This window comes from Sander vitreus, chromosome 12 (assembly GCF_031162955.1).
Source record: "Sander vitreus isolate 19-12246 chromosome 12, sanVit1, whole genome shotgun sequence".
Lineage (NCBI taxonomy): Eukaryota > Metazoa > Chordata > Actinopteri > Perciformes > Percidae > Sander > Sander vitreus.
In genome coordinates, this window is record NC_135866.1 from 9,010,933 (window position 1) to 9,023,038 (window position 12,106).

Consider the following 12,106-nt stretch of genomic DNA (forward strand, 5'->3'; position numbering starts at 1 on the left):
TCAGAGAGGTGAGCGTGTTTGAAAGGAATGATTTAAAAGACTGGTGAAGCAGAAATTCCTGCCCGTCCCCTTTCTCTCAATCTCCTCTTGTAGCGCAACACAGCATCTCTGGGGAAAAGCTGAAGCTTAATTGCGTACTGATTTGCATAATTGTGCATATTAATGAAGCTCAGCGCTATGAATATTCATATTTTTTGTTTTGTTGTCTAATTAAAAAGCGGAGAGGGGAGAGGGGAGTAGGGTAGAGGCGGGCTAGAATCATGACAGGATCAGCAGTAGAACAGACTGATGGGTCCACAGCGCTGAGAGCTGCTAGATTGCCGTGACAACTGTGATCTATACACACGACACCAGCAGAATAAGAGATGAAGGAGACAATGTCTTGTCCCCTCTCTATGGCTGCCTGTCACTCTCCACGTCAATCAAAGACGATAAAGAAAATGCACGAACCATTCGTTTCCGCTGTAAGTCATCAGAACCCAAGCTCAAGACAAGAAAAGGCTCCAATTCAATGTTTTGTGTTCAAGACTGCGTTACACTTTTCCTGACAGTTTTGTTATCAATACTGAATTTAAGTTACGGAGTCAAACAACGTATTGCCAAATAACTAATATGCGGAACAAGCTTTTATTTTTGGGGCCACATTTCATCTTTCACACACCTACATTATTACCATGTATTCGGAACCATGTAGCATATCAGAACAGTCTGAAAAAAAAGGATGCAAAGCTAATTAGCGAGACACGAACATGTGGTATTTTTGGCCTCTTTAGAAGAACTGAGGATTGTAAGGCAGTAGAAAAAGAAACGTCACCTTTCATTCCACAAATAGCAGGGTGCATATAGCACTTTGCAGAAAACTAGCACACCCCTTCTTGTATAAGAATACTTTTTTCAAGGCACGCGAGTGTAGGGTTAACAGGTGTTATGTATAAATTCAGGAACAAATTTAATGGAATGAATTATTTGTGTGGAGAATATTATGTGAGGATTAATGTAAATATTTACAACTAAAGGAATGAAATTATGGGATAAATATTTAAGAAACTAGTGGCAATAAGATAACTAAGAGGCAGTAAAGAGCAATTTAAATTAATGTAAAACCCACATATTCTTTCTAATTAACTGAGCTGATGTTAAGCAAATAAACAAAACTTAAGTCAGCTTGTTTTCAGAATTGCTTCCATGAATCCTGACAACTCTATATAATGAAGCTAAACAATAAAAACTGAAAGCGAAGTTATACAGGGGGTTCTATTATTGTGGCCAATAGTATTGTGTACTTGTATTAATATACCGGAATAATAACGGCTACACACAAATCTATTGTGGTTTCAACCAAAGGAGTCAAACATAAAAAATAACCTGCAAACTAATGCATAAGAACATAATAGATCTGGATCACCTTGACAGTGTTATAATGCAGGTCTATACAGTAAATGCCACCACAGTGATATCCCCTTGTCTGAGAGACTGCCTCAATGTGTGTGAACACACACTGGGAAAATGAACAATAGGCTCAAGTTTTAATGCGACTTTACGTCAACTTAACAGTGTTGTTGCTTTGGTGACTTTTAAGACCCCTTTGATACTTTTATTTCACAAAAGATCCTAGAAATGAACCTCGGTAGAGTGGTGGCACTTTCAAATGGCCGCCTATCAGCTAGGTTTAAACAGGTAACTGCCTGCAAAATATTCACGCGAGTGAGGGCATATGTGAAAATGGCATAGTTTACTTGTTATGGTCATTTTGCGTATCTTATCGATGTGGTTCAGAAAAACTAGGCTTGCCTGGTTTTCTTCTCCAAATTCCAACGTGTAAAGCCATCTTTAAGTTGTTTTCTTGAGTTCTGCTTGTGCGATTCTTGTTGTGACATTTCAGGTGGTTGAATAAATATGCCTCCATACTACTTGAAACGCTTGAAAAGTAAATACTTTTAACATCATCGACACCCCTCCCTATAAGGACAGCATTATTACATTTTGATCATGTTTTTTTAAAACTATTACTACACTACTTAGGCGGACTAAGGAGTCTCGGGAGAGACAAAAATGAAGAAAAGGGTGAGTAACATCAGACAAATTCTCTGGTGAACCCCAATGCACTTTTCCTCCCAGCATGCAACGCCCCTTTAAGCATGGCTAGTCTATAATTATACAGGAAGAGATACTGGAAACAGACAGACAGCCTGAGTCATAGGCTTCATGAGCAGCAAAATTCCAGCACATCCATTGACCAAACTTGCAGACATGTCTTGGTTTTTACATGAACACTGCCCCAGGCACCTATAACTGAGTCTACACACCTTCTTCCTTCCCTTGGCAAAATGAGTCACACAGACACAAAGCATGATGTCAGGTCAAATCTCAAGAGTGAACACTGTTAATAAAATACAGAACAATGTACAATAACACAGGCCTGGCTGTTTTAACCTGTGAGTCACTAGAGACTTCTCAAACACAGCAGTATGCGCTAACGGACTTAGAAATACATTTGTTAGTGTATTACACACTGACACTTTAATATCCTACTTCTGACACTGTATAAAAGTATATACATTTCAACAGCAATATTCACAATAGTAATTACAATTTTAAACAGCAAATCTACTTCTTTAGTCTTTGTGATTCACTAACACATCTGTTTAAAAAACAAGACAACTCATGCAAATTTTAAACTCTTCCCCTTCTGCATTTCAGCCCCATACCAAAGTTTAAAAATACATTTTAGGATTCTCAGTTTCCAGAGACCAAAAAATGAAAGTGCAATTAAATTACTTTAACTGACTGGTGAAAGGGATTGAACAGGCACATGAGACCAAAGCAGAGATATTGCCACCACTGAAGGCTCTAAAAGGGAGGTTCCCCATAGCCACACATGTTAAACCTCCACATATCCCAAACCTTAACCAAACTGGGGAGAAAAAAAAACTGACTCTATAAGAAAAACATGTGGCAGCTGCTCCAGCAGGACTAGTTTGACCAAGTCAGCTTCTTTGAAAGTAATCATATGATAGCACAGCTTTAGGTTACCCGAAAAGCATCGAAATGACCAAATTTACTACATATAGACGGACATGGATCGTACACTGAGGTTCATTTTTCTTTGAAATGATTCTTTTAGCTACATATGCTACATGAATGCAGTACAGCTCTGACCTATCCCACAGCCAAAGTATCTGAGACAAAAAGTATGGCCTTGAGCAAGATGGAATAATTTAACATTTTGGGAATATATTCTGAGAGTGAGATGAGAGGATGTGTACACACACAGGAATGTGAAAACAAGAAATAGTGTGCTGTTACATTACCCCTGCTTCCAGTCTTGATGCTAAGCTAAGCTAATTGCTTCCTGGCCCCAGCTTAGTAGCTAACACTCATGAGAGTGTCACACGCTAACCTCTGTTAGGTTAAAAGGTGTTAGACATTCCTAGTTTGCTCCTTCACAAAGAACAGCCACTGTGGTCAACTTGAAATCCTGTCAATTACAATAGATTAAGATGGTAATGAATTTTCACAGCAGTGGAAAATGAAGTATCAAACGTCCAAAGAAACATTTTAGACTGTACCACTCCAGCATCATATTCTACTTTTCTACCGTTTATCCATATGCTTATTAGGTTGCAAGCAATCATTGTTTTGCCAAAGTATGGCTATATACCCTAGAATGGACTGAAAGGACTAGGCTAAAAGTGGTGCAGGAGTCCTGTACACATGTTTAATATGAACCTTGTGAAACTTTTTTCCTGCTGTGAAAACTGGTCTCATTGGGAATCCACTGTAAATAACATGTTCAAGCAGACCACAGTAGCTTTTGTTCGTGAAGAAGCCAACTACAATTGTTGTACAGCCAGCAAGGGTGAGTGTTTGATATTAAAAGCTGTACCTATTAGGGTGGAGTATAATATTAAGGCTGAGGGACAATGCAATGAGCAGCCGTTGGATTGATAACCGTGTTTTTTTGTAAGCACACACCTTGCTGTGACAAAAGAACGTGTAAGTGGCCCTCAAGTGAATAGAAGAAATAGAGCCTCCTATACCCCACCCAGCCACTGCTTGTGTTGTCTTTCATCTTAGCTTCAATATCCTGTTTCATTTATTTTGCTAGCCGAAAGAACTACTGCACTTCTACAGATACGAGAGAAAGGTTCATGTAGGGCAAGTGGATCTGCTACAGTGGAAATAGAGATGGACAGGTAGGCATTTTTAAAGCTTACCACTTTTTGTGTATGACAGCAATTCAAAAGGGCCTAGAAACACACAAATAGTATCTCTGATACGGTTTGTGTATAGTAACATGCATGCATGTCTTAAAACTGACTTAAGGGCTGGTAAAGTAGATGATGAGGATGGATAATGGCTCTAGGTGAAAAGAATTTATATGAACACGTAGGGTGCGAGATTCCAGGACAAGGAAACGCTTATGTCTCTTTCACACTTGGTTCTCGCTAAGTTACTGGGATAACCTTTCAGGCACCAATATTGATGTTCACTATTTACACATGCACTACATTCAGGAACATTCCCATTTTGCGCATTTTCACACATGCCATGGCAATGAAGAGCAGATGGAGCTGTTTTTGTCCGGTGCCAATGTTCTTGTAATGTATTTAATATTCTACAAGTTTGCGAGACAAGTAAATGCTAAATGGTAAAGTCCCAGATTTAAATACGTCCTGAGCGTAGTCTTGTGATTGGTTCACTCGCTCCCCATGAAAGCGTCTTTGGACAGAGGGACGTAACCCTTTACATGCTTGTCCCTGCAATGTTACTGTTTTCACTAACACAGCCATACCGGCAATTTCCCTGAAATGTTACTAGTTCTTGAGGTGGGAAATTGGCAGTACAGATTTCCCTGAATATTGATCTCTGCTCCCATTCACACATGACCACATGCAGGTAATGTTCTTGAACATTTTAGGGATAGATTTCATTTGTGAAAGGGGCTTTAGTCACAGAATAAGCAAAGTAGATTAATTGGGCTGTTCCCATCAACCCCCACCCTCAGCTTTTGTCCTTAGAGTGATTGAATGGCAACAGCTGAGAAGGTGAGGGAAAGGACACCTGCAAGGCGAGGATGAGGAAGTGTTGAGGAGATGATCTACATAACATTAAACCTAGCAATCTTTCCTGAAGTTCCTTCCAATAATTGTGATCTGATACACAAGTGGAGAACAGGAACAATTTCCTTTTCTATTACCATTCAAAACAGCATGAACAAATGTGGAGTAGAATAGTGAGACGACAATAACAGCCTATTACTGCCATGCTTTACTGTCAGGAGATGTAGGGAGCATTACAAACCAATAAGGACATTTCAACACTAGCTTTAGGTGAGAGGAAGGAAGAGAAAGTTACATTTCTTTTCTTTGACATAACATTTTACTGACATTTCTTTCTTTTTTTAATCAAGAGAATCAAATGCATAGGAATAGTGCATTTCATTTATTTGGGAGTCAAAGGAATAGAAAGTCAAAAAGACAAAGTAAATGGAAATTATTATTATTTTTTTTTTTTTTTATGTTAGAAAAAGAAAATAATCTTTTTTGGTCTTACCTGAACCTCCAAACTGACTGCTGGCGAGAGTAGTCGGCCGGTTCTTGCCGTTTGAAACTGGAGGCTCAAACATCTGAAATGAGAGAAATTAAACTATAAACTGTAGTCCGTCTAGACTTTGCGGATTTATATCATCTTCACTTGTGCAAAGGTTGATTAGGTGGTAATTCAAACTATTCTATCCTATTAAGCCTACAGATTCCAGGTTTGACTGGGTGACTGCTAACATTAAAGTGACACAACAATAAAACGTCTCGTAAAAAGATGGCTAACGTTCACGGTGGAACCCTTCAAACCCTGACCGACTGGCCCATTCATGGATGCCCCGATATTCAACTATCTCACCGAACTGCTGCGGCTTACACACACGTGGTGTCCACGCATTGCAGTGGCGCTGACTGCAAGCCCTATCTTTCTACATTGAGATTGCCTTTGATAATGGACATCAATAATAGAATGTTTTTATTTCATCATTAGTCTATATCCACGACGTTCCACTTCCGGGATTGCTCCGGTGCCGCTGGAAATACCGCCTGATATCCCTCTTTTCAGCCGGATGTCCATTACCTTCTGCTTTCTTTGTGTTGTAATTTTAAACTCTGGTTGATTTATAAGGACTATGGTTAACTGCTCCTCAGATCTCTGCAGGGTAAATCCAGACAGCTAGCTAGACTATCTGTCCAATCTGAGTTTTCTGTTGCACGACTAAAACAACCTTTGAACATACACATGTTCCACTAAAACAAGTTCCTTCCCGAGGCTATTTTGCAGCGGCACCGTGGCTCGGTCCGGCGCTTAGCACCGCCCAAGACAATTGTGATTGGTTTAAAGAAATGCCAATAAACCAGGGCATGTTTTTCTTCCATTCCGGAATGTTGTGTGGACTAGCCAGACCCTCCTCTGCAGCGCTGTGGAGGAAGGTCTGGCTATTTCATTATAAATGTCATTCATTTTATTTCAGGCAGAAAAGGGTTAAGAATCGTGTGCATTTTCCACAACACGGCACAGCAAACAATTCACAATAAAAGCCTTGTGTTAACAAATGAAGGGATTCTGTCCACAGAAATGCCAGAGGGCTTTTAATTTGAAACAGAAACAGTACGTGTTATATTAAAAACTAATGTTTTTTTTCCCCGTCTGTGACATTCTACAGATATAGACATTGAAACTGAAGTGAAAGGAGAGGGAGTGGAATATGTTGCCTTCCATTAAATAAACAGTTGTCATTTGATGATACTTTCTCATATCTTTATTTTCATACGTCATATACAATGTTGTTGAGAATAGTTAAATAAATAATGCTACCAATAAATAGAAGGGTTCAAAAAAGGGATGCGATTGGTATTGGCAGACACTGCTTCCAGCGATCGGAGCACCCTTACTGTAAAGGATGCACATTAAATTCAAGCAATCTTCAGAGAGATCTTACCGCGCTAAAATCCAGCAAGTCGTTGAGCTCCTTGTCTGTTTCCACTGCAGCCATTCTCTGCTGCTGTTCACTTGGGCCTTTCAGTCTCAGCGAGCGACTACAAGCAGAGGTAAGGAGAATATGAGTATATTTTGTAAGATGGTTAACTATTCTGACCAGCAAAAGGTATGCAGGTGTAGAGCTAGATATCCCCAAAGTCAAGTATCACAGTGTTTTTCCATACCTCAATAATGTGACAATATTATGGCTATTGGTGCTTTCTACAAAATATAATCAAAACCAAGGGAGGGTGATATAGGTTCGGAGAAAAATGTGGATTTTTAAACCAAGCAGTTTGGTGCATTCACTGTTTTTTGACTCAGCTTGAACAATCCACTAAATTGTTTAGGAAATTGCATTACTTACTGCTATCTTAGAGCCTTTAAAAGTATTTTTTTTCCATTTGTTTTACAAACTGTATCTTACTTGCATTGTTTTGTTCATCATGTGTTTATGGTACAGGTGCAGGTAAGCGACTATATAATGCCATGGACAGCTGGACATTAGAGGTGTCTTACTTTTTTCTAACAAACAGGTGGTTCAGAAAATATAGTTAAACTGGAGACTTGTTTAAACACGTCTGAGTGCCCGTGGTGTTGTTGTGTCTAGTAGTGTTGTTGTGCCGCCATATCTCAACAATAAAGCTGGTACAGAAAATGTTGTCAGAACCAATGGAATTGGAATGTTGGCAAAAGTTATGAAATAAGAAGAAAAAAATCTTGCTTTAGGAAATATTAGAAAAAACACAACTCCAGACAATGTCTAGACCTACATCACAATGCCAATCTAATATTGAGTTCTCCCACCATTACACAGAAGATAATGATTCAGGCTAATGACTCAAAAGCATTCCATTTGCTCAATACGACAGTGAGAAAAGTCAATTAAATGACATGGTGGTAAGCCTGCCATACATAACCTACAAAAAACCTTTACACAGGTAATGTTTCTACCACTGATACAGTTAAACCTAAATAACTAATGCCATAACCATTCTAGTAGCACGTTCTTGCAAGACCATCAAATTTGATTTAGATTTAACACGTACTGGGGGGGGGGGAAACAGTCAGTTCTAAGAGTTTCCCTGGTAGCCCACATCTAACATGTGTGACCATGGTTCAGCCACAGGCCACACTGCACTCGTTTGTCGGGCCCTGGACTCAGACAGCTTCTCCTACCTCAAAAACTCACCTGCTCTAACAGCTCTTTGGAAAAACGTACAGAGTAATAAGACGACATGCTGAACTCTCAAATAAGAAATGTGCTGTATATGACCAGCCTGTATCAAATGAGGCCATGTGTGTAAAACACCTAAATAAGTATCATTTCAGGTGGGCAAACCAGCAGAGACGCTTTGCAACACAAAAGCACTGCAGTAAATACCCGCTGGGGGACATCATAATGTTATGATTTTGTTTGTACTAAGAGGTGTTCAAATTCATAGTTTAATTTTGAGACTGCAGTTTGTAATGCCGTCAAGCAAATATACAATTAAGTGTCTTTCAGTTCGTGTTTTTGGGGGTTGACTTGTGGCCAGTGTTTGGAATATGTTGTCATTATTTTTAAGACTTATGCTAAGCCACTTTAAATATATTTTAAGTGTTTGAGAATTATGCTGACCCTGTGTATCCCTGTAAATTGCCACAAAAACTGGCCTAAACTGGCTACGGATGTTTGTCCACACCTGCTAATGTCAATACAAAAAGAAAAAATGGAAAACTGTGTTGCCACAAGAGAACATTGAGATCTTTCACCAACACTGACATAAAGGCACTTAAAGTGATATTTAATTTACAACTACCATAATTGCGAAAATGTATACAAGATTAAAATAACAATTTTGACAGTCAATAAACAAAAGATGACCAATGTGAGCTGCTAGAAATGTACATTTTGTCCAATGTTTGGTTTTGTTGCAAGCAGTTAGTTCAGTGTAGGAAAAAAGTTAACAAAACGCCAAAATAACAAATACAACAACAAGCAACAACATTAACAACTAGGTGGGGGTTTTAGGATTACAAAGTACATTTGTAAGATGTCCAAGCGATAATTTCACTTGAATAACTCATATATTTGTATCATTTTCAGGGCATGACTGAAGATTCACTTTTAGTCTAAATTTATACGCTAGAAACCGAAACATCCCAGTAGTTTCAGTCATTTGAGCTGGTAATGGGAACTACAGACAACATATGTATTATAACCCATCACATTAAAATGTATCCAACTTTTTACCAATGGTGATCACATTGCAGGATTGCTACTTTTACCAGTGATATTGGGAGTCATCTTACTACTTTGTTTATAATAAAGTCAAACAGTGACAACACCAAAAATCAACAATTTGATATTATTTTATTCAACATCTACATCCGATTCTGAATGCATGACAGGGTGCAACCACTAGATCAAGCCTAACTGGGAAAAAGCGATGTAAATGTTAAAAAAGGGGTTATAATCAAGGTATTGTCACGGTAACGACTAATGAGAAATGTGTGCTATGACATATGAACAAGCCAAAATACTTTGGCACTAGGCCTACATAGTCATTTCTGTCTCTCACTGAGCTGAGGTCAAAATGGGGGATAAGTGTTTAGCCCCTCCTAACAAATGGAAGTTGCATACGCTTGTCTTGAGCACCCCCACCTCCGGCCTTTCCATTTGGAGAAAAGTTTTAAGGCACAAATATCCACACAACATCGCATACCTGGCGTCAAATTAGAGATAAGCAGTTATCAACTGCATGAGTTTTCGTGGCTCATCGGTAGTTTAAAATCCTGCGGGACGTTTAAAAAGGGCCTTAAAACCTGTTGCCTGCCCCTCACGTCGAGCAGGAGAATGGGGCACTAATGAACACAAAGACTCGAGCCACCAAAGTTTCAGCTGTACGGTCAAAACGCAATAAAATCAGAATAAAAGTCAAAATTTCTTGAAACAATTGATCCAAATGTGTTTTCAATAAAGCAGGATGGAGTAAATAATGCTTTAGCTGCATTCTTGTTATAACGTTAGTGGTGGTCGGGGGTGGAGGGAGGTAACGCTAAAAAATAATCATTTTAACTAGGATTTTATTATCGTTGCATAATTTGGTGTTTTATAACGTAACATATGACGGCACATTGACCTAATCTCACGTTACATTAGTGAACGTCTAACATCTTGATACCAGGTGGAGAAATTTGCAATTGTAGCCACAACCAGGAATGTTTTACCGTTAGCTAAAACAAATCAACAACGCATGTCTATCGTTTAACGTTCATGCGTTGTTTCTAGAAAACCGACATACTGGTACTACAGACAGCTAAATCCTAGGGGAGCTAACTCGGTTCAGTAATATGCTAATGTGCTGTAACGTTATAGCCCACTGAAGCGAACAAAGAAATATTTTCCACCACACATAAGCTAATACTCGTAATAGTAATAACGCTGCAAGCTCGCTGAGGCCGAAGGGACGAAAATCCAAGACCCGCTTTTCCCGGCCGTGGCACTCGGTTACAACTTGAACGATGCGCTTAAAACTTGATTATTACTCCAGTAACAACGCGACAGACGACTTCTGTTTGACATGCATATGCTTGTTATGAATGTATATTCAGCCATATATTTACCTGGATTCAATTATATGGCATCCAACAGGGAGAAATCGACGGCCGCAGTAGAGAGAAAAACAAAGTTAGGGATAGGATCCTTCCCCCCGTGGTCCGAACTGAGGGCTTGATGAAAATGAGAAAATACTATATGAACCACTCCTCCGTCGCCTCGTTTGGTTGTTGTCTTCGTCACGAAACTGAAAATACGTTTCTAACACGAACCATAACTCTTTTACTGCTCCGTTTCCTTATTGTTAGAGAAAATGTAACCATTTCATTTTCCAAGTAGACATTTTAACAGCCTCCACATTGTCGGTTCCAATGAAGTTAAGTATCACTCCGCCACACAGCCTACTGGGGGACACGGAGGCTGAAACATCAGCGATGTCCAATCTCGGCTAAAGCGAAGTAACCAAACAAAGCAAAAAAAATAATATTGACGCGGCGATTATCGTAGATACCGCAAAATGTCCCTCTTTCGTGGCTGCAAACACGACACAAAATGAGTAGCAATTCGCGGGGACCTATGTCGAGTGGCGGATGAAGCGGAAAGCTTAACAGCCAAAAACCAGTAGAAGATGGAACGATAATATCAGAGGGAGGACCAATTGGATACGACGGAAATGTGATTGGCAAGTTGGACGGCCAAACATATTTTATCATCATCCTTTAGGGCAGTCTCATTTTGCCTATGGGTTGCTTGCGTTTTAATTTTGTTCTCAAGCAGTGGCTGCGCTACAACATTTTTTCGTGTTTGTGTATGTATGTGCATGTGTGTGTCAAAGAGAGATGGGAGTCCACCATGCTCAGTAATGCCAAACATGGATATCATAAGACCATAAGAAAGTTTCTCTTAAGGTGAATAGTAATTAAATTCATGGCCATAAACAATAGATTATGGTGTGACCTTGCTATGAATAAATCCCACAATGGGCTAAATATTTGATATGTACAATCTTGCAATATTAACTATCATGGATTTGCAATACCTTTTTAATGTCAAATAGTTTTATTTTAGTCCTGTGTTGGAGGAGAAAAACATATGTAGGCTACTAGTTATATAATGTTATGAATACATTCCTGAAAAGTATTTATAGCCACCATCATTTATAGCAATCGATATGTATTTAATGAATACATCTTTTAATATATCAATACATATTCACAAGTTGTCAAATAGTTTTAGCTTAGGTTTAGGAAGGAACAAAAACACAGGCAGTTAGAAAAGATGTGCAACATGTGTGAATGAATGATTGTGTGTTTTTATCTAGAAGAGAGAAAGAAAGTTGCAGAAAAAAGTAATAGTACTGCTCCTTTGGCAAGCTGTAATCAAAAGGGTTTGCATGAGCCAGCATCAAACAAAAATGGCCTGGTTGCTGTTTTCTCATGAGTCGTACCATAGTGGTTATGTAAACAAGGCTGCAGTTAATGTCAGCGTTTGTTTTCAGACTTTCTCAAGAAAACCTCAACTGGTTTAAGGGGAAACAACCTA

At 39.0% G+C, this 12,106-nt stretch overlaps 1 protein-coding gene across 6 annotated transcripts in view; it reads right to left on the reverse strand.

The window, feature by feature from the left end:
• tcf3a (transcription factor 3a) overlaps positions 1–11,166 on the reverse strand; it is a 29,108-nt gene extending 17,942 nt beyond the window's left edge. For 3 of the 6 annotated variants that reach the window (XM_078263564.1, XM_078263562.1, XM_078263566.1), the window contains exons 1-3: positions 10,633–11,166; positions 6,986–7,082; positions 5,557–5,629 (exon numbers count right to left, since the gene is read on the reverse strand). In XM_078263564.1, the coding sequence (XP_078119690.1) occupies positions 5,557–5,629; positions 6,986–7,039 (127 nt within the window). In that variant the 5' untranslated portion in view covers positions 7,040–7,082; positions 10,633–11,166. The remainder of the gene's footprint in view (positions 1–5,556; positions 5,630–6,985; positions 7,083–10,632) is intronic. The other 3 variants (XM_078263563.1, XM_078263561.1, XM_078263565.1) reach the window with 2 other exon arrangements.
• Between the last annotated feature and the right edge of the window lie 940 nt (positions 11,167–12,106).